Here is a 23,613-nt window from a genome sequence, read left to right as displayed (position 1 = left end):
AATTCTGCCAACAATGGTTGTATCATCAGCAAATTTATAGATGCTATTTGAGCTATGCCTATCTACAGTCATGTAGAGAGAATAGAGCAGTGGGATAAGCACACATCACTGTGGAGTGCCAGTGTTTATTGTCAGCAAGATGGAGATGTCATTTCCAATCTGCCTAGATTGTAGTCTTCTGGTTAAGAAGTCTAGGATCCAGTTGCAGAGGCTCAGGTTCTGTACCTTTTCAATCAGAACTGTAAGATTGATGGTGTTCAATGCTGAGCTATTGTCACTAAACAACATCCTGACATAGATATTTGCATTGTCCAGGTGATCCAAGGCTGTGTGGAGAGCCATTGAGATCACATTTGCTGTAGACCCATTTTGTAACAGGCAAATGGCAGTGGTCCAGGTCCTACCTGAGGCAGTTCATTCTAGCCATGACCAATCTCTCAAAGCATTTCATCACCATAGATGTGAGTGCTCCTGGACGTCAGTCATTAAGACAGCTCTTCCTGAGCACTGGTATAATTGTTGCCATTTTGAAGCAGGTGGGGACTTCCAGCTGTACGGTGAGATTGAAAACGTCTTTGAATACTCCTGCCAGTTGGTTACTGTCCCTCTCGTTTCCAGCGGACACTGCTGTGTGAACATCCCAGGAGATCAGCAGTTTCTGAGATAAACCAGGCCATCTGGCACCAACATTCATTCTCATGAAAGTCACTTAGATGACATTGCTTCCCCATTCTGATGCTTGGTCTGAACAACATCTGAACCTCTTGACCACGTCCACATGATTTTATGCATTGAGTTGCTGCCAGTTGATTAGGCATTAATGTGCAAGTGTACAGGGGTACCTAACAAAGTGGGCAGAGAGCAGGTGCAGTCACAAAGACAAAAGACTCCACAGATGTTGGAAATCCAGAGCAACACACACACACACAGAAAACTGGCATGCTAAACAGTTTACATTTTGGGCTGAGACCCTTCATTGTGACTGGAAACAAGGGGGACAGAAGCCATAAGATGAAGGGGAAGGAGTCCAAGCTGGCAGATATGTGAGACCAAATGAGGGGGAAAATGGGGGAGGATGAATGGAGTAAAAGCTGTGGGGGGGGGGGGGGGGGTTGCACTGAAGTGCTAAGCAACTCCAACCATTTTTTATTCCTTTTGTCAAAACCCATGTATCTAACAATAAGGAATGGAAAGAGAGAGATAGGGGAGTGGGAAGGGGGAGAAATTACCAGAAGTTAGAGAAATCAATGTTCATGGTGTCAGATTGGAGGCTACCCAGATGGATATGAGGTGTTGCTCCTCCAACCCGAGAGTGGCCTCATTGTGGCAGTAGAGGAGGCCGTGGACCAACATGTTGGAATTTTAATGGGAAGTAGAATTGAAATAGGATGTCTACTGGGAAATTCCACCTTTTGAGGCAAATGGAGTGAAGACCTTCAACTTTGTCTCATTGACAATGCCATCCCTAAATCCATGTCGGGTCTCCTCGATGTAGAAGAGGTTATTTTGGGAGCACCAGATACAGCAGACAACCCCAACAGATGTGCAGGTGAAATGCTGTCTCACCTAGAAGGATTGTTTGTGACCCTGAATGGTAGTAAGGGAGGAGGTGAATAGGTCATCTGTTGCGAAGGGGGAGGCGCGGGGGAACTCTGCTATATCTCTGTATAATAATAATATATTCTAACTTCTTTGTATATCCCCTCTGCATCTTCTCTAGTGTAGTCACAGCTTCTTTGTAATGTGCAAATTGGAACAGTGCAACATCCTCAAGCCATGATGCACACCAGTTCTGTACACAATTCCTGCATAAAACATTCTCCATTCTAACCTCCCTACTTTTCTGAGTATCCCAGAAAAGACGAGCACAAGTGGTGAGTGGGTTAGAGTTCTTTTTAATAAACATATAGAGTATATCACAAAGTTGTACTCAATCAGCTCCTGACTTGGTGAGTAAACTCTTCTCTGTCCTCTGGTGTCAATTGTAAATAGAAGAGGGTATGAAAATGCCAAGAAGCATGTCTGACCAAGACAAGCAATGGCACTGAAAACTCACCCCTTCCCAACCCCTCAGAAACAAAACGCAATGCCCCCTCCGTTGATATACAAATTTCTTCCCCCTTCCTTTCCCACTCATCTCCTCCTCGCGTTCTCAATTTCCTCCTCTTGGTTTCATTCTACCCTAACCCATTTCCCGCTGTCCCTCTGTCCATCTGTTTCTGGTCGAAGGGGCCCTCCTTTCCATCACCCGGCGAGTCTGGGGTCCTGGCAGAGGAGATGGTTCACTCAATCATGATGTGGATGAAGAGCGAGGCAGAGGGCAGGGGGTCGCCATTGACGGACAGAAGGTGGATGTGGCGGTATCCTAAAGTTAAAACAGAGAGAGAGAGGCCGTCAAACAGTTATTCAAACACCCAGCATCCCTTGGAGTTTGGAGTAGAGGTAGCTATTCCCAACATCCTTGTCAACCCACATTAACCCTCCCCACCACATTCTTCACCCTTCCCCAACAACTGTCCACTCTCTCCACCATAGATCACTCAGCCACGACCCCATCTCTCACCCCTTTGCATCATTTCTGCCATACACCCCTCCTCAACGCACACACTCAATCAACAGCTTCCCTTCAATACACTGTCAAGAACTTGCCTGATGAAGGCAACATCCTTCGTCAAAGATCCCCACCATCAGGCAGGTGGTACAGAAGCCTGGGGCCCAACAACACCAGGTTCAGGAACAGTTACTTCCTTTCTACCATTTGGTTCTTGAACCAACTGGGACACTGCCCCAGTAATAGCAACACTGTGACTAGTTTGCACTTAAAACAAAAGACCACAAGACCATTAGACGCAGGAGCAGAATTAGGCAATTTGCCCTAGAGTCTGCTCCACTATTTGATCACGGCTGGTCAATTTCCCTTTCAACCCCATTCTCCTGCCTTCTCCCTGTTTTAACATAGAGAAGTACAGCCCTTCAGCCCACGGTGTGCCGAACCTACTCAAAGATCAATCTAATGCTTCCTTCCCTCACAGCCCTCCATTTTTCTTTCATCTACAGCATACGGCTATGAGTCTGTTAAATGCCTCTAATGCATCTGCCTCTACCAACATCCCTAGCAGTGTTCCACACACCTATCACTCTCTGTGTAAAAAAAAACACTACCTCTGACTTGCCTCCCTAAACTTGCCTCCAATTACCTGCCTGCTGGTATTAACCACTTCCTCCCTGAGGTACAGGAGCATCAGGACAAGAACTGCCAGACTGGGTAACAGCTTCTTCCCTCAGGTTGTGAGACTAATGAATACCCTGTACCACTGAAGTCTTACCACTAGGACAGCAAGATATTTACTCTTTACCTGTGCTGCGCACCACTTGCGTTTTGAATTATATTTTATTAACTTATTTATGGTAATATTTTGGTTTATATACTGTGTGTGATATATGTTTTGTGGGTGCCACCGTGGTCTGGAGGAATGTTGTTTTGTTGTTTTATTTTATAGACAGATGGCAATAAACTTGAACTTCTACCTCAAACCCTCTCTACCCTACACCACGATCCCCTTCCCACGGGGGCTTGGGCTCAGAGCTGTGCCAGCTGCTCTATCATTACAGGCATCACACATCTGTGTCCTGCACTTGCAATTACCTGCCTGCTGGTATTAACCACTTCCTCCCTGAGGTACAGGAGCATCAGGACAAGTGTGGACCCAATTGAAGTGTGGGTAATGTGGGTGGAGGGGGCAGGCTTTCAGGAGACTGGCCCCTTGCCCCCAAGCCGTGGGACGATGACATTGATTAAAGATGTGAAAGGTGAGAAGTTTAAGGGGAACATGAGGGGAAACTTCTTCACTCAGAGGGTCATGAGAGTGTGGAACGAGCTGCCAGCACAAGTGCTCAATGCGAACTTGATTTCAACACTTAAGAGAAGTTTTGATTGTAGGGGTATGGAGGTTAAGGTACTGGTGCAGGTTGATGGGAGCAGGCAGTCTAAATGGTTTAAGCATGGACTAGATGTGCCAAAGAGCTTGTTTCTGCGCCGTACTTCTCTATGACTCTGTGTGGGACCACACCTACCACAGCCGGATGTGGAGGCCCCACCCACTCTCTCCTCCCCGACTAGATGAGGGACCAACCCCCTCAGCCAGATGTTTTTTTATTAGAAAAACTGTGTACAACAGTCACTCCCGGCCCACCGAGCTGTATTGCCCAGAAGCCCACCGGACAATTTACAACGACCAATTAACCTACTGACCCAAACATCTTTGTATTGTGGGAGGAAACTGGAGCACCCAGAGGAAACTTGGGTTGGCCTCCATAGCCGCCTGTGGCAATGAATTCCACAGATTCACCACCCTCTGGCTAAAGAAATTCCTCCTTATCTCTGTTCTCAATGAACGTCTCTATTCTGAGGCTGTCTCCTCTGATTTTAGACTCCCCCACTACATCCACGCTATCTTGGCCTTCCAATCTTCAATAGGTTTCAATGAGATCTCCCCTATATTCTAGTCCTCTCAAGATGAATTTTAACAGCATTTTTCCTTGGTGGATGGTAGGGTTCCTGGTGCAGTGGTGGGAGCAGGTGAGCTTGTAGCACTGGGGTTGGCTCTCTACCTGATCGCACCCCCACATCCACTCTTACCCCGCCAACTCCCCATTTTAAAGGGACAGGGCCCCAACACTGTACCTAGCTGTAAGCTAGTAAACGGCAGCGTAAACTGTCCGATGAAATCATTCCTCGAGGCGGCGTCGTAGTCCTGAACCAGAAAGCGGACAAAGGCCAGCTCAGGCACGGAGATATCAAACTGAAAGGTTGCATTCCACATGGGGTTGAAACCTGAAACAGTGAAGGGACAGGTCAGACACAAGATGTACATCTCCGACAGGAACGTGGGTTCGAATCCCAGCAACACTGGCTCAGAAATAAAGTTCAAAGTACATTCATTGTCAAAATATGTCCATCATATATAAGCTCAGATTCATCTTGTAGGCAGCCACAAAACAAAGAAACACAATGGAACCAACAAAAAACTCCACCCCACAAATTCTGTGAAACGAATCGTGCTAACATTATAAAAAGTAAACAAACAACACAGAGAGCATGAACGGCAGAGTCCCTGAATGAGTCAACAGCCAGTAAGCTGCTGCAGTGCTGAAGAGAGTGAAGCCGGTCCAGGAGTCCAATGGCTGTAGGCCACAGCCAAGGAGTCAGTTTAGCGCTGAGGTTAGTGAAGCCTCGCAGAGTAGTGATCTGAATACTAGTTCATCCTTCACCCCCCAGCTTCAGCACCTTCGCCTTTTTAATCTGGTTCAGTGCTTAAATTGGCTAAAAGTCCATTCACTATCCGCTCTTGGGCCCAGGACCCACCGCTTCAATCCGGCCCCAAGTCTACACTTGCACTCTCGAAACTCCAATTAGTTGAATTCTTCAGGATACCACAAGACCGCCACGTTGTACAGACAGTAAAGCACAGGCTGTGGACTGTAGTGATCGCAGTCCCCAGAAAGTACACTTAATAGGATAGTTAGCCGCTTTGTTTGCAGACTGATAAACGTCACTGTGTCTCACCAGCGCCATCTTGGGATCAAAAATACTAGAACTATAAAACATTTATATGTTGATTATATAAATATCAGATACATGTACTGAGATACAGTGATCCTGTATACTATTCATACAGATCAATTCATTACACAGTGCACTGAGGTCGGACAAATTCAAACAATAACAGAATGCAGAATAAAGTGTAACAGCCATAGAGAGAGTGCAGTGCGGGAGCACAATAAGATGCAAGATCATAATGAGGTAGATTGTCAGATCAATCATGATCTTATGAAGAATTAATGTTTGAGGTGGGTAGGGTGGGGTCTCTGATAACACTGCCTGCTTTACTGAGGAAGTGAAGAGTGTAGGCAGCGTCCATGGAGGGATGACTGGTTTCAGTTTTGGGCTGAACTCTATCCACGACTCTCTGCCGTTTCTTGTGGTCATAGGCAGAGCAGTTCCCATACCAGGGATAGGACATTCTCTATGCTTTAGAAAAAATGGTGAGGGTTAAAATGGTCATACCAAATTTCTTCAGCTTACTGAGAAAGTAGAGGTGTTTGATCTACATGGTTGGATCAGGACAGCTTATTCGTGATGTTCAGTCCCAGAATTTTTTTTTTTTTTTTTTTTAAACAGATATAGCACAGTAACAGGCCCTTCAGTTCCACACAATTACACCCAATAGAGTCCAATTACTCTATTAACCCGCATGTCTTTGGAATGTGGGAGGAAACTGGAGCACTTGGTGGAAACCCACATGGTCACAGGGAGAACATACAAACTCCTACAGATGGTGCCGGTAATGAACCCAGGTCGCTGATGCTGTAGTACTGTGACACTAACTGCTACTCTACCACGCCTTCCTCAATTTGAAACTTCTAACCCCCTCGACCTCAGTTCCTGATGTAAACAGTAGCATGTGGAGATTGAAAGGTTGCAGATCATTAGAATGCTGTAAAGCCCCAGAATGTGGTTTAAATAAGACCACAAGGCTTAAGAACAGAATTAGGTCACATGGCCCATCAAGTCTGCTCCACTATTTCATCATGGCTGATTTATTTTCACTCTCAACCCCACTCTCCTGCCTTTTCCCCATAATCTTTGGTGCCTTTACGTATCAATCTCTGCTTTAAACATAACCCAAAAAGCAACCACGGCACTGAATTCTACAGTTTAGCCACTCTCTGGCTAAAGAAATACCTTTTCATCTTTGCTCTAAAGTGATGTCTTTCTACTCAGAGGCTCTGCCATCTGGTCCTAGACTTCCTCCACTACAGGAAATATCCTCTCCACATCCACTGTCTAGGAGTTTCAATATTCAGTATGCTTTAATATGAGATCCACCCCACCCCCATTCTTCTAATCCAAAAACCAGACCTTACCACACAGTACTGAAAGGAGTTTGACCTGAACCCAAGGAAGTACCATTAACCCCATCCTCTCTGGAGAAACTACGCACTCACCATTGTTGGAAATGTGCGGCGTCTCTTTCTCTGCATTATCTTCTTTGACTCCAAAAACCTCCACGGTTACGAGGGGGTCCACCACCGAGCTGGGTTTTGCCATGTTTGACTTGGGAAGCTGCTGGGCAGAGATGATCTGTGGAGAGGCAAGGGTGTGATGTGAAAGAGCCAAGCGGTGCACCAGTCACTTGTGTTATTTGATGACTGGATGAAACTAACAGGTAGGGAAGAACACAGCACAGGCTGTTCAGCCCACAATGCTGTGCCGACCTTTGAAAGGACCTTTTATTGGTCACATGTACATCAAAACATCCAGTGAAATGCGTCGTTTGCATGAATGACCAACACAGTCCAAGGATTGAGCTGGGGGCAGCCTGCAAATGTCGCCATGCTTCTGGCACCAATTTAGCACGCTCACAACTCACTAACCCTAACCTGTACATCTTTGGAACGTGGGAGGAAATCGACCTGCTCATGGGGAGAACATACAAACTCCCTATCGGCAGTGGTGGGGTGGGAATTGAACCCCGATCTCACAGCTGGTTCTGTAAAGTGTTGTGTTAACCACTATGCCACACCGGTGCACACCCTCTCTTGATAAAACAAGCAAGTAAGTTCCAACTAAACTAATCCCCATCTCTGTACATCGATTTGCCTGTCTAAGAACACTCATATCTGCCTCTATCAACTTCTCTGGCAGCGCATTCCAGGCACCCACCACTCTCTGAGTGAAAAAACACTTGCTCCACACATCCCCTTTAAAATTACCCCCTCTCACCTTAAACATATGCCCTTTGGTATTAGACATTTCAATCCTGCGGAAAAGAAACTGTCTGCCTCTCACAATCTCGTTAACTTGTATCAGATCTCCCTGAGCCTCCACTGTTGCAGGAAGCACAAACCAACTTGTCCAGCCTCTCCTAGAAGTACGCATGCCCTCTAATCCTAGTGAACCTCTTCTGCACCCTCCCAAAGCCCCCAAGTTTTTCTCGACATTGGTCAGTGTGGACTTGTTGGGCTAAAGAAGATGGAGAGTTTATCCGACATTTCGTGCTCTTACCATCACGTGGAGCTTCTTCCGGTCCAGCCAAGGTCCCTGCTGGACGTTCTTTGGATCAAATATTGGCTTTGTCTCCCTCAGGTACTTTGGCTTCAGGTTATAACCACAGAAACCATTGTCGCGGAATTTACCCTGGTAGATGTCCATCTCTTGCCCAGGGGTCTGGAAATTGAGGGCCACTGTAGGCATTATGGTGGGGAGGGAGGAGAACCATCAGGAAGGTGAGAGGGAAGGCAGAGAGTGGGGGAAGAAGGAGGGGCAATGGAATGAAAGGAGAGGTTTAGTGTGAATGAGAGAGAAAGAGCAAGAAAACATTTAATAATCTATTTCATTATCACATCTGCTCTGACTATCAGTAAGTATCGAGGGTGTTAGTGTTTGGAGACGTACAACTGTTCAGTGGTAGTACCAGGCAGAGTTTGGGCCTGAGCAAGTGCCTTTAATTGCGTAGAAGCTGTAAATGCGAACCCATCAGGAACTGGACTGGGCTTCGGGGAGGGTGGGTGGAATGTACTCTGAGTACATATCCTGGGAATTAGGGCTGGTTTGGGTCCCGTCTGCAACCAGCTAATTTGACCCTCCCTGTGAACTGGCAGTGGTGGGAGAGCATGGGAACTGAGAATGGGAGAGTGAGGGAATCATGTAAATCGTTGTACCCATGACTGTCTGTGCATGTGTATATCTGTGGGTGTGTATTCATGAGGGAGAGAAGGAGAGGGAAGAGAGAGAAGGGGGGGGCGAAGGGGAAGGGGAGGAAAAGAGAGAGCTATCTTATGTATTTATATTTATTGTGTTTTTATTATTATTATTGTGTTATTTTTGTGCTGCATCGGACCTGCAGTAACAATTATTTCATCCTCCTTACTCTTATGTACAGGAAATGACATTAAACAAACTTGAATCTAGTATCTTGTGTGCATCTGTTGGAGTGCTTTGTGTGTGTGTGTGTGTGTTGAGCAGATAGAGAGTAGGGTGAGGGAAGGCGGACCTGAAGGGAGAAAGGATTGCTGTGTGAGAAGGTGGGGGCCTGTCAGAAACACGACGCTTGGTACTTCCATTCAATGCCTTCTTCACCATCCGCTCCACCTGGCATTAACTTGCATCTGCTGCTGCTCCGCCCAACTTTCCAGCTGACTGGTGTCCCACTGTGTCATTCTGTTCCCTTCAGCAGCACAGAGCATGGGTCAGAGGGATCACTGTAAAAGGCCCTAGAGGAGTTCTCCCTGAAGAAGGTGGATACCTCTGACCTTTGACACCTCCGACAACCAGCTCAAGTCAGGTCGCAAGGGGGGCTCTCAGTCCACTTTTTAAGGTCAGGATTAGGACCAATGACCTCCACCATCTGGGCCACTCACTTTTCTCAATCCAGCCGTTAGGCAGGAGGTAAAGGAGCCTAAAGACCCCACACCTCCAGGTTGAACAACAGGGTGGGCATAATTTTAAGATAAGTGGAGGAAAGTATAGGGGAGATGTGAGAGGTAGGTTTTTTTTTTACACAGAGAGTGGTGGGTGTGTGGAACATGCTTCCAGGGAGGCAGATACAATAGGGGCATTTAAGAGATTTAGATAGACACATGGATGAAAGAAAAATGGAGGGTTATGTAGGATGGAATGGTTAGATTGAACTTTTTGTAGATTAAAAGGCTGGCACAACATTGTGGGCTGAAGGTTCTGTACTGTTCTATCAGCTTCTTCCCCACTGACACCATAAGACCATAAAACACTGCAGCAGAATTAGGCCATTCAGCCCATTGAGTCTGCTCTGTCATTCCATCATAGCTGCTTTCTTACCCTCTCAATCCAATTCTCCCGCCTTCTTGTAGCTTTCCTTCTACCTCAGACCATATTCCCTTCTACTTGTTGTTATGTTTATCCTTTACTGTGCTGGAATCTAACAAAGACAGGAGACTCATGAACCTGGGCAGCTCCACTTGACCTTGGAAGTCCTGCTCCAGTGGTACAAGTAGTCCTCATGAATTTGGATCTTCCTTGGTTTCAGTGGATGACCATGACATCTTCTGTGCCTTGTCGTGCCCTTCGCTCTCCATGGAGCGTTGCAGAATCAACTTTCTGGCTGCTGGATCTCACCGTAGATCTCATTCGCCCAGTGAGAGTCCGATGTCTAGTGAGGGCCAAAGGTGTGTGAGCTGCCCCAGAACGGACATGATAAGCCCCTTTACAAAAGGTGCTACCCCTCCCGAGACACTCCAACTGTTTATTGTGTTGTGTAACTTACGTATAACTGAAGTTAACCTAAATTTACATAATTTATGGATGTCATGTTTTGTAAGGTTATGTATTACTGTTGCAAAAAGTTAATTGTTATGGCATTTATACCCATGACAATAAACCTGAACGTGTTTCAAACATCACTCACTGCGTACAAGTGACATCAAAGGGCCACCACTGGAAAATACTGCGATGCAGTAGGACAATCTACTTGATTGACAGGCATGAGGGATCCAATGTGAGACAGGCATGTCTGGTGACCAATGGCAGATGGGGAAGGTGTGGGGTCAGGGTATCCAGACTTGCAAAGGAATAGCTGGCGACGCAGTTGGTGGGTTTACCTATCTGGCAGCCGGCGTTCCACATGTTGATGGGGGAGTAGTTGGAGGAGTCTGTCCGCAGGCCTGCCGGGTAAATCCTGCTCAGTTGTCGGGCGTTGAGCTGGATGAAGGGGGTGCCTGCAGAAGGAAAGTGGGCTTGTTAGAATGTAAACACAGAGCCTCTGCAGATGCTGGAAATCCTGAGAAACACGCATGAAATGCTGGAGGAACTCAGCAGGTCAGGCAAGGGAAATAAACAGTCCTGATGAAGGGTCTCAGCCTGAATCACTGACTGTTTATTTCCTTTCATAGGTGCTGCCTGACCTGCTGAGTTCCTCCAGCACTTTGTGTGTGTTGCTGAAATGTAAGCACTGTCAGTCACAATTCCTCAGCCATTCCAGCAGCAAGCTTCTTCACAGCTCAGCCAGCGGCACCCCTCTTCCCAGCCCGAGTTGGGAACACAAGACTATAGGATATGGAAGCAGAATTAGACCATTCGGCCTATTGCATCTGCTCCAGCATCCCACCATGGCGGATTTATTATCCCTTCCAGCCTCATTTTCCCACCTTCTCCCTGTAGCCTTTCATGCCCTGACTAATCAAGAACCTATCAACATCAGCTTTAAATATACCCAATGACTTAGCCTCCACGGTTGTCCGGTGCAATGAATTCTACAGAATCACCACCCTCTAGGTAAAGAAATTCTTCCTCATCTCTATACTAAAGGGACATCCTTTTATTCTGATGTGCTCTTTGGTCCTAGACTCCTCTTTGACTTTGATATACTCCCAGTCGCCACTTACTGGAGTCCTGCACCAGTTTATTGAATTTGTTTTCCACGAAGGATGACATCTCGTAGAAAACCTGGTTGTTCATGGCATCTTCAAACCCGTTGAAGTGGACGCTCTTGCAGTAGATGACCAGGTCAGACAGCTCCTTGGACAGTTTGACCTTTGAGGCCTGGAGGGAGGAGGTTGTAGACACACATGTTACCCTGCCGTTGAACAACCTTCAACAACAGGAAGAGTGTGGGCATGCTATGACGGCAACGGAATGTGTGGTGACACTTGCGCCCAGCAGACCCTTGGGTGTGTTTCGGAATTTAATCTGAGTGATGAGGAGGGATGAAGGAGGGAAGGAGTGGAATGAATGAAGGAAGGAGAGTGAGGAAGTAAGAGAGAATGAACAAACAACTGACCAAGGAAGGGTAAGGTGAGTGAATAAGTGTACGCAGGAGGGAGTGAATATGAGAGGTATGAGGTAGAGTGAGCAAGGGTGGAATGAGTAAGTGAGTGAGGGAAGGAGTGAGAGTGAGTGAGGGTGGGGTGAGTGAGGGAGAGAGGGGAAGAGGAACAAGCCAGAACGTGCAGAGTATTTAGGTGAATGAGTGGGGGAAAGGGACAAGAAGTGAGTGGGTAAGGAATGGAGGAAAGTAATGTAGCGAGAGTGAGTGAAGGAAGGGACAGGGGACCCACTTTCTCTTTAAGTTCCTTCTTTTCTTCCTCTTGCATTTCTGCAGCCTCGTCTTCATCTGAGACCTCTTCATTCTCGTTTCTCTGCTCATCCTCCAGGCGATTCAGCCTCTTGCCCTTCACCAGGATTCTCCCCATCAGTTCCTGTCATCATCACAAGACCAAGAAGAAACAAATGAGTGAGCATAGAGTCATTCAGCTCTGCAACAGGCCTTTTGACCCATCCCATCCTTGCTGACCAAAACCCACTGGCTCATGTTTGGCCTGTATCCCTCTAAACCTTCCCTAGCCATGTACCTGTCCAAGTATTGTGTGTGTGTGTGTGTGTGTGTGTGTGTGTGTGTGTGTGTGTGTGTGTGTGTGTGTGTGTGTGTGTGTGTGTGTGTGTGTGTGTGTGTGTGTGTGTGTGTGTGTGTGTGTGTGTGTGTGTGAGAGAGAGAGAGAGAGAGAGAGAGAGAGAGAGAGAGAAAGAATGGGGTTTGTTGTTGCTTTGCTTACTGAAGCCCCATTGGCTGCGACTATGGATTTCAGCTGTAGTATCGATGATATTGATGATTCCCACTGGAGCTGCATTCAAAGAGTTGCCACTTATTGGTGCCATGGTTTGTTTTGTTGTGCCTGTGTTGTTCTGCCGAGCACTATGGGCATGCTGTGCTGACGCCTGCCAGAATGTGTGGAGATACTTGCGGGCTGCCTCAGCACACCCTTGGGTGTGTTGGTTGTTTACACAATGGACACATCCCACTGTATGTTTTACATATTTATTTCACTGTATCCGAATCAGATGTTGTGATCCCTTGACACACTGTTGCTGAATCCACCCTTTCTCCCAACTTGTGAACTGTTTCCTTGTTCCTATAGAATTCCCATCTCATGAGCAATGAGTGGAATTTCCTGCATCCTCCTGCTGCTGGTGGGATAGCAATCTCCAATCTCCATACCCCTCCCTGTCTCTGTAACTCCCACTGGCTTCCACACCTCTATCTCTGTAATCCCCTCTGACTTCCACACCTTTCCCCTCCAGTCTCTATACCCTTCCCTGTCTTTGTATCAACCTCCAGTCACCTACACCCCTTTCAGTCTTTGTAACCCCCTCCAGCCACTGCACTGCCCCCAGCCCCATCTCTGTAAACCCCTCTGGCCTCTACACCCCTCCCTATCTCTGTAACCCTCTCCAGCCTCTGTACCCTTCTGTGACTGTAATGCCCTCCACTCCTCCCTATCTGTAACACCCTCTGCCCTCCACACCCCTCCCTGTCTCTGCAACCTTCCTTAGCCCCTTTACATCTCCCATTCTTTATAGGTCTCTCCAGCTTTACAACACAGTTGATCTCTCTCTGTTCCTCCATTTCTCCATCATGGCAGATGGGGAGATAGCAATTACCAGAGGGTACACAGAGACTCGTCGTTCAGCGGGGCCCTGTCTGCTCTGCTGCATTGTTGTTTGGATAGAGCCCCAAATGCCCACCTGCTCCTTACCTCAGGTGAAGGGAACTTGGTGGGCACCTTCCCGTCGATGGTCTTGGACAGCAACTTGTCCCCCAGGATGGTTTTCATGTGCTGCACCATGACGTTCTGCTGTTCTATACTGCAGTGGTTCTCCAGGGACAGGATGACAGGGAAAGGAGAGACCTGGAATTAAACGCCACATTGTGTCAGCGTGGAGACCAAGCTTCTGTCCACATTGAGGGGATGGGAATGGGGTGCTCTGCTTCACTGGAGGCAGTGACACCTATTGAATTCGCCCATGTTCATGGGAACCCAGGCCTCAAGTGTGCTCACAGGTGGGAAGCCAATCGATGGTATTGGATTTGGTAGATTACTGTCACACGTACCAAAAGTTTGTCTTGCATACTGTTCATACAGATCAAACTACGCTAAAACAAGGTACAAAAAACAATGCAGAATACGACAAAGGGTATTGATTGATGCAAACACGAGGAAATCTGCAGATGCTGGAAATTCAAGCAACACACACAAAATGCTGGTGGAACGCAGCAGGCCAGGCAGCATCTATAGGGAGAAGCACTGTTGACATATCGGGCCGATATATCTTACTATCTTTTCTTTCAGTTAGTCCGACGAAGGGTCTCGGCCTGATACGTCGACAGTGCTTCTCCCTATAGATGCTGCCTGACCTGCTGTGTTCCACCAGCATTTTGTGTGTGTTGAAGGGTATTGATAGAGTGGACAGCCAGAGACTTTTTCCCAGAATGGAAATGGTTAATACATCTGGGCATAATCTTAGGGTGATAGGGTCAGAGGTAATTTTTTTTACCTGGTGGTGGGTGTGTGGGACATGTTGTTGGGGGTGATGGTAGAGGAAGATGTATTTAAGAAACAAGGATAGAAACATGAATGAAAGATAAATGGAGGGTTATGTGGGAGGGAAGGGTTAGACTGATCTCAGAGTAGGATAAAAGGTTGGCCCAACATTGTGGGCTGAAGGGCCTGTACTGTGTAGGCAAACAATGAAGTACTAGATCACAACGAAGTAGACTGTGAGGCCAAGAGTCCATCTTATTGCACAAGAGGTCTTTGGGGTTGAAGCTGTCCTTGAGCATGGTGGTATTTGCTTTCAGGCTCTTGTACCTTCTGCTGGATGGGAGAGGGAGAAAAGAGAACATCCGGGGTGAGTGGGTCTTTGATTATGCTGGCTGCTTTACTGATGCAGCAATGGTTAGCTCTGGTCCGGCAAGGTGCACTACCTAGCCGAGTACTACAGTGGCCTGATTTATGACGGCCATTCTGTGCTAAAAGCTCTCTTTGTGACCCTATCTATATTTGAAGCCACTTTCAAGGAATTATGAATCTGTATTCTGAGGTCCCTTTGTTCTACTGCACAGCTCAGTGTCCTACCATTCACTGTATAATTTTTACTCTGGTTTTAAAGATTAAAGATGAAAAGATTAGCTTTATTTGTCACATGTACATCAAAACACACAGTGAAATGTGTCGTTTGTATCAATGACCAACACAGTCTGAATATTTGCAGGGGCAGCTCACAGGTGTCACTGTGCTTTCGGCACCAACATAGCATATCCACAACTTACTAATCTATTAACTGGTACATCTTGGGAATGTCCGGAGCATCGGAGGAAACCCACGGGGTCATGGTGAGAACTTACAAACTCCTTACAGACAGCAGCGGGAACTGAACCCTGATCACTGGTGCTGCAATAATGTTAGGCTACCTGCTGCACTACTGTTCCCTGTTGCCATCCTGAACGATGTAAGATTTGTTTCGTTTTTGTGCCAGCTGCATTTTACCCAAGGTCGTTGCACAGACTGGGGCAACCACAGGAATTCCATCTGCATTGCATGAAACCAGCTGATTTGTTTAAAACCGTTAGCTTTTAAGCATCGACTTCAAATGACTGGGCAGGAGTTACAGACACAATATTAAAATAAGTTCACAGACAGCTAAGTATATTATCATCTATCCACCATATCCTGATCAGGACTCTTTTCACTTTGATCATGTTGCTGGGAGTCTGTCTCATTTGGTGATTAAAAGCTGGATCACAGGATTTAAATCACCGACAAAGGAAAGGATCTGAATTCTAGAGGTATAAGACTTCTAACCAATATACACTCAGTACCTCCTGTATCTAATAAAACGGACACTGAGGGTATTTTGTGGTTTTCTGCTGCTGTAGCCTATCCACTTGGTGACGTGTTGTGCGTTCAGAAATGTTCTTCCATATACCACTATTCTAACGTCTAGTTATTTCAGTTACTGTCGCCTTCCTGTCAGCTTGAACCAGTCTAGTCATTCTCCTCTGATTAACAAGGTGTTTATGCACACAGAAGTTCCGCTCACTGCATGTTTTTCTGTAAACTCTGCAGGGGTTCCCAACCTGGGGTCTACAGACCCCTTGCTTAATGGCATTGGTCCATAGCATTAAAATGGTTGTGAATGCAGGCTCTACTGACTGTTATATGTGAAAATCCCAGGAGATCAGCAGTTTCTGAGATAATCAAACCATCCTAACTGGCACCAACAATCATTCCACAGTCAAAGTCACTTAGATCACATTTCTTCCCCATTTTGATGGCTGGGCTGAACAACAACTGAACCTCTTGACCACGTCTGCATGCTTTTATGCATCGGGTTGTTGCCATATGATTGGCTGGTGTGCCTAATAAAGTATATTAATGCTCTGCATTTGTTTTCCTGTTTAAGTGTGGAATGTTGGTATGCAAAAAAAAACCTTTTTGCTCTACTTTGGTATGTGTGATCATAATAAACCAAGACCAATATTCTTAGGGACCACTGTTTTAAAATAAGGGTGTGTGTGTGTGTGCGTATGTATGAGAGAGAGAGATATAGATTACAGCAGGAGATAGAAAAGGTGTTTCAGAAAGGCAATGTCATGATAATTGTTGGGGATTTTAACATGAAAGTGGATTGGGAAAACCAGGCCAGTACTGGACCTCAAGATGAGAATTTGTAGCTCGTATTCCCGGGGGAGCTCTAGACCCGCCACCCATGGCTGCTGCTGAATCCGCAGTGTTTCTGTTCTGTTGATGGAAAACAATCACGATTGAAAATAAAGTAGAAATAATCAAGCGATCGGAAAGAGGCAAAACGTCATATGTCATTGGAAAAGCGTTAGGCTACAGTCAGTCAATGATCGGAACAATTTTAAAGGATAAAGTGAGAATAATGGAGCACGTGAAAGGCCCTGCCCCGATGAAAACTACAATTATTATTAAGCAACGCAGTGGTTTAATTATTGAAATACATACGTTTCTTAAGTGTTTTATATGCATAGAAAGGTAAGATATATACTATATACTAAGACAAACGTTTGACTAACTAACGCTAAATAACACAGGATGTATCTGTTCTGACTTGCGTACAACTGCCTGTACTATAAGTAATCACCTTTAGATTACTTATAGTACCCAATACAATGTAAATACTATGTAAATAGTTGTTATACTATATTGTTTAAGTAATAATGACAAGAAAAAAAATCTGTACATGCTCAAATGACAAGTGCTGGAGAGAGAACTTCCAGGTTTTCCCGATCCGTGGTAGGTTGAATCTGCACATGTGGAACCTGCGGACAAGGAGGGCCGACTGTAAAAGCCAAAGAGAGGGCAGACAAGGAAGCCAGAGCTAGTGGGAGGATAGAGGAATGGGAAGCTTTTAAAAACTTGCAGAAGGAAACTAATAAGGTCATTAGGAAGGAAAAGATGGATTTTGAAAGGAAGCTGGCAACTAGTAACAAAGAAGATACTAAAAGCTTTTTTAAATATTTAAAGGGTAAAAGAGAGTTGAGGGTAGATAATAGGACCAACAGAAAATGACGCTGGAGGTATTGTAATGAGAGACACAGGGATGGCAGAGGAACTGAATGCGTATCTTGCATCAGTCTTCACAGTGGAAGACATCTGCAGTATACCAGACATTCAAGAGTGCAGGGAAGAGAAGCATGTGCAGTGAAAATTACGACTGAGAAGGTGCTCAGGAATCTTAATGGTCTGAGGGTGAATAAATCTCCTGGAGCTGATGAAATGCACCCTCGGGTTCTGAAGGAAGTAGCTGGAGAGAATGCGGAGGCATTAACAATGATCTTTCAAGAATCGATAGATTCTGGCATTGTACCGGATGACTGGAGAATTGCAAATGTTACTCCGTTACTTAAGAAGGAAGGGAGGCAGCAGAAAGTAAACTATCAACCTGTTAGCCTGACATCAGTGCTTGGGAAGTTGTTGGAATCAATTGTTAGGGATGAGATTACAGACTGCCTGGAGGCACATAACAAGATCAGCCAAAGCCAGCATGGTTTCCTGAAAGGAAAATCCTGCCTGACTAACCTACTGCAATTTTTTGAGGAAATTACAAGCAGGGTAGACAAAGGAGATGCAGTAGATGTGGTGTACTTGGATTTTCAGAAGGCCTTTGACAAGGTGCTGGACAGGAGGCTGCTTAGCAAGATAAGAGCCCATGGAATTACAGGGAAGTTACTAGCATGGATGGTGTATTGGCTGATCAGCAGAAAACAGAGAGTGGGAATAAAGGGATCCTATTCTAGCTGGTAATCAGTGGAGTTCCATAGGGGTTGGAGTTGGGACTGCTGCTTTTTACGATGTATTTCAATGATTTGGTCTATGGGATTAATGCATTTGCGGCTAAATTTGCTGCTGATACAAAGATAGGTGAAGGAGCAGATAGTGTTGAGGAAACAGAGAGCCTGCAGACAGACTTGGTGGTGACCAGGTTGAGAAGGTAAATGCAATGTTGGCATTAATCTTTAGAGGTATAGAATATCAGAGCAGAGATATGATGTTGAGGCTCTATAAGGCACTGGTGAAACCACACTTGGAGTATCATGTGCAGTTTTGGCTTCCTTATTTTAGAAAGGATATACTGACATTGGAGAGGGTTCAGGGAAGATTCACGAGAATGATTCCAGGAATGAAAGAGTTACCATGTGAGGAACGTCTGGCAGATCTCAGGCTGTATTTCCTGGAGTTCAGGAGAATGAGGGGGGAATCTCATAGAAACATTCAGAATGTTAAAAGGCCTGAGCAGATTAGATATGGCTAAGTTATTTCCCATGGTAGGGGATTCTAGGACAAGAGGGCACAACTTCAGGATTGAAGGATGTCCATTTAGAACAGAGATGCGGAGAAATTACTTTAGTCAGAGGGTGGTAAATCTGTGGAATTTGTTGCCACGAGCGGCTGTGGAGGCCAAGTCATTTGGTGCATTTAAAGCACAGATAGATAGATTCTTGATTAGCCAGGGCATCAAAGGTACGGGGAGAAGGCAGTAGAGTGGGGATGACTGGATGAATTGGATCAGCCAATGATTGAATAGTGGAGCAGAATCAATGGGCTGAATGGCCTACTTCTGCTCCTATACCTTATAGTCTTATGGAAACTAGAGCAGCTGGAGGAAACCCATGCAGTTACAGGGGGATGGACAAACTCTCTACAAAGTGAGGAACTGAACCGCGTTAAAACTGTAAAAGCGTTACGCTAACTGCTAAGTTACCGCGTCACCCACAGGTGCAGGCAGTTGTAGACTCAGCCAGCTCCATTGTGGAAACAGGCTTCCTCATCAAGGACATCTTCAAGAGGCAATGGCTGAAGAAGTTGGCATCCGTCACTAAGGTCCCTCAGCATTCGGGACATGCCCTCTTCACTTTACTACCATCAAGAGCCTGAAGACCCATATTCAATGATTCAGGAACAACTTCTTCCCCTTCACCATCAGATTTCTGAACAGTCCACAAAGCCATGAACAATATTATTCTTTATTTTGCACTATTTATTTATATTGTAATTTATAAGATTTTTTAATGCCTTTACACTGTACTACTGCTGTAAAACAACAGATTTTCTGACACATAACTTAGCGGTAGCATAGCAGTTAATGTAGCGCTTTAAATAGGTAGTGTTCAACACCCCCCATTGCCTGTAAGTTTGTACGTTCTCCCTATGACCACATGGGTTTCCTCCAGGTGTTTCAGTTTTCTCCCACATTCTAAAGATGTGCAGGGTAGGGTTAATAAGTTATGGGCATGTTAAGTTGATGCCAGAAGCTTAGCAACAGTTACGAGCTGCCCCCAGCACATCCTCAGACTGTCTTGGTCATTGGCATAAAATAGTGCATTTCACTATATGTTTCCTTGTACTGTACATGTGACAAATAAAGTTAATCTGTCATCTTTAATCCTTTTAGTAGTAATAAGCCTGATTCTGATTTTATAATCTCTGGTTACAGGAGCAAACTGAGGGACTGCAGAACTACTCATGTCGTATTTCTCGTTCATAAGGAATAAATCACGTAATTACAGGTTTGTTAGTTTGATGTTTGTGGTGGGTAAATGACTGGAATCAGTTCTGAGGAACATTACAAACTTTCAGTTACAAAGGCACCGAGTATTTAGGGCCAGACAGTGTGGGTTTGTTACGGATAGTTTGTCTATCTTTAGTAAACACAAGAGATTCTGAGAAGAAAACTAAAAGGTTGCTAAGGGTAGTGCATTTAATGAGGTCAACTTTAGCAAGCTTCATGACAGGCTGGTCAGAAAGGCAGAAGTCCATGTGATGGAGGGAGAGTGACAAACAGGAGCACAAGTTGGCTCAGTGACAAGATTGATTAATAGGCAGTCTATTACTTTAGGCAATCCCCAGTGCTTTGGTTAGCCTTTTATTATATGTTAATGTTTTAGATAGGGGATATTATGTAGACATTTGCAGAGGATACAAAAATTGGCCATGTGGTTGACACTGACCTTAGAACATTATATATATATGTCACTATTTACATAGATAGCTCACGCAAAAGAGAAATAGTGAAGTAGTGTACAGGGGTTCATTGACCATTTACAAATCTGATGGCAGAGGAGAAAAAGCTGTTCCTGAATCATTGTGTGTGTGTCTTTACCTGTACCTCCTCCCTGATGGTAGTAATGAGAAGAGGATATGTCCTGGATGGTGAGGGTCTTCAGTAAAGGATGGCACCTTCTTTATGGTGGAAGAGCATGTGCTTGTGATGGAACTGACTGAATCCACACTCTGCAGCCTCTTGTGACACTATGCGTAGAACCTCCTTACCAGACAGTGATGTTCTCTAGTCAGAGTGTAATCAGGACTTAATTTAAAGTCACAGGACAATAAATTATCTAGTCAGTTGTCAAGTGGCAACTGAAATTTAATCTAGAGTAGACAGAATGGTGAAGGTGGTGTGTGGCACACTTGTCTTTATTGGCCGTGGCTGAGTTGGGACGTTGTATTACTGTTGTACAAAACTTTGGTGAGACCTCACTTGGAGTGCACCTGCAGTTCTGATCACCACGCTGTAGGAAGGATGTGATTAGGAAAGTTGCAGAGAAGATTAAGAAGAAAACTGCCTGGGCTGGAAAGCTCAAGTGATAAGGAGAGAAGCTGGGACTGTCTTCCTTGGAGTTGAAGGAGGCTGAAGGATGATCTTACATAGGTTTATAAGATTATAAGAGGCATTGATGCAGTAGACATTTTTCCCCAGAGTGAAGAGTCCAAGGTCAAGAGGGCATTGGTTTAAGATGAGAGGGAAAGATTTAGAGGACCTGAGTGGTGGGTATATGGAATGAGCTCCCACAGGAAGTGCTAGAGATGGGTTCATTTGTTTGTAGGAGATCATGGTCCTTCCATGACCATGATTGTTCCTGGCAAATTTTTCTACAGAAGTGGTTTGTCATTGCCTTCTTATGGGCAGTGTCTTTAACAGAACTTGTAATATACACCAGCTGCTCATACGACCATCCACCTCCTGCTCCCATGGCTTCATATGACCTGATTCGGGGGGTGGGGGGGGAGAGAGGAGGGGCCAAGCAGGTGCTACACCTTGTCCAAGGGTGGTCTGCAGGCTAGTGGAGAGAAAGAGCACCTTACACCTCCTTTGGTAGGAACGAATCTCCACCCCGCCACCTAAGAGATGGGTACAATTACAATTATTGGGCAAGTACTGCATTAGGAATGCTTGGAGGGATATAAGCTCAATGCAGGCACATGGGATTAGCTCGGATAGGAATTTTGGTCAGCATGGACCTGATTCTGTGCTGTACAATGCTATAGCAAAGACTCTCACAAATCTCTACCTATGTACCATGGAGAGTCTTCTAACTGCTTGCAACAGTGTCTGGTAAGGGAGTTGGGGCATTCACAGGATCAGAAAAACCTGCAGGAAGTCATAACAGCCAGCTCCATCATGGGCACTAGCCTCCACAGTATCAAAAACTTCATAAGGAACGGAGACGTCATCCATTATTAAAGACTCCCATCACCCAATCATCCAGAACATGCCCTCTTCTCATTACTACGGAGGAGGTACATTCTGGTCTCTCTGCCACCAGAATTTAGAATGGACAATGAATGGATACTCTACCACACCTTTTTGTGCTCTCTTTTTGCACTACTTATTTAATTATATATATTTCTTATTGTAATTTAAGGTTATTATTATGCATTGCAATGTACTGTTGCTGCAAAACAACAAATTTCATGACACAGACCAGAGATATTAAACTTGATTCAGATTCTGATTAAAATGAAGTGTGAAGTAATGGATTTGGGCAAGGAAATGCACATTTCCTGTCTGGTTGGAATGAATACAAAATGTGAAAGATGGGTGATGGACTCCTTTTTAATCAGTTTACTCAGTTCCCCAACCCTCCTGTCAGTTCCAAACAAACCTTCCAACTAGCAGATATGCAGTCCACAATGGAAGGTTTGCATGGTGCAACGGCAGCTTACCTTAAAGGCATAATTATTTATCACTTGTATGACGTCCTTGAAGAGGATTTTTGAGGTGAGTGTGTAGCCGTGATAAATGACTGGCTCTCCGTTTGATCCATCCCAACAGTCCAGTTCCACACAGCGGCAGCCTTTATTGAGTGCACTGTTCATGAGATAGATAGAACTTAGAACACTACAGCACAATACGAGCCTTTTGACCAGCCTTCGAACCTACTCCAAGATCAATCCTACCCTTCCCTCTAACGTCATCATCGTCATTTGCCATGTTGTATGACATGGGCAATCATGGCCTACTATGACCATGATTGTTCTTGGCAAATTTTTCTACAGAAGTAGATGTCATACCTTCTTCTGGGCAGTTTCTTTACAAGATGGGTGACCCCAGCCATTATCAATACTCTTCTGAGATTCAAGCACCAGAAAAATGCTTGAGTACTCAGTAGGCCAGACAACATCTATGGAAGAGAGTAGACAGTCGCTGTTTCAGGCCGAGACTGTTTACTCTTTTCCATAGATGCTGCCTGGCCTACTGAGTTCCTCCAGCATTGTGTGTGTTGCTTGGTTTTCCAGTATGTGCAGATTTCCCTGCCTTTGTGTTAACTCTTCTGAGATTGTCTGCTCGGCATCAGTGGTCACATAACCAGGACATATGATATGTAACAGCGGCTCATGCAACCATCCATCACCTGCTCAGAGATGTGTCTTTGGTAGAGAAGTATCTACACCCCACCACCTCTAACACAGCTTTCCATTTTTCTATCATCCATGTGTCTATCTAACAGTGTCTTAAATGTCCCTATTGTATCTGTCTCAACCACTACCCCTGACAGGGTGTTCCATACACCCACTATTCTCTGTGTAAAGAACTTAACTATACTTTCCTCCAATCACATTAAAATTATGTTCCCTTGAATTAGCCATTTCTGCCCTGGGGGGAAAAAGTCTCTGGCTGTCAACCCAATCTATGTCTCTTATCATCTTTACACCTCAATGAAGTAACCTCTTACCCTCCTTCTCTGTGAAGAGAAAAGCCCTAGCTCGCTCACTCTATCCTCTGTAATCCAGGCAGCATCCTGGTAAATCTCATCTGCTTTCTCTAAAGCTTCCATATCCTTCCTACAATGAGGTGACCAGAACTGAACATAATATTCCAAGTGCAGTCTAACCAGTTTTTTGGATCTGTAATATTACCTCACGGCTGGTAAACTCAATTCCCTTGATTAATGAAGGCCAACACTCCATATCCTTTCTGAGGCCACCCTA

General features: G+C 45.3%; 1 protein-coding gene across 5 annotated transcripts in view; it reads right to left on the bottom strand.

Annotated features, from left to right (window-relative positions):
• Positions 1–1,877: 1,877 nt before the first annotated feature.
• plcd1a (phospholipase C, delta 1a) overlaps positions 1,878–23,613 on the bottom strand; it is a 150,881-nt gene continuing 129,145 nt past the window's right edge. For all 5 annotated transcript variants that reach the window (XM_073055050.1, XM_073055049.1, XM_073055051.1 and 2 more), the window contains 9 exons: positions 22,348–22,492; positions 13,570–13,722; positions 12,094–12,234; positions 11,422–11,578; positions 10,639–10,755; positions 8,069–8,247; positions 7,009–7,144; positions 4,685–4,834; positions 1,878–2,365 (listed from right to left, as the gene is read on the bottom strand). In XM_073055050.1, coding sequence (XP_072911151.1) covers positions 2,283–2,365; positions 4,685–4,834; positions 7,009–7,144; positions 8,069–8,247; positions 10,639–10,755; positions 11,422–11,578; positions 12,094–12,234; positions 13,570–13,722; positions 22,348–22,492 — 1,261 coding nt within the window. In that variant the 3' untranslated portion in view covers positions 1,878–2,282. The remainder of the gene's footprint in view (positions 2,366–4,684; positions 4,835–7,008; positions 7,145–8,068; positions 8,248–10,638; positions 10,756–11,421; positions 11,579–12,093; positions 12,235–13,569; positions 13,723–22,347; positions 22,493–23,613) is intronic.

The sequence above is a fragment of the Hemitrygon akajei genome, chromosome 8, assembly GCF_048418815.1.
Source record: "Hemitrygon akajei chromosome 8, sHemAka1.3, whole genome shotgun sequence".
Taxonomy (NCBI): domain Eukaryota; kingdom Metazoa; phylum Chordata; class Chondrichthyes; order Myliobatiformes; family Dasyatidae; genus Hemitrygon; species Hemitrygon akajei.
Note: the sequence above shows the minus strand (reverse complement) of the source record. Positions and strands in the feature narration are given on the sequence as shown.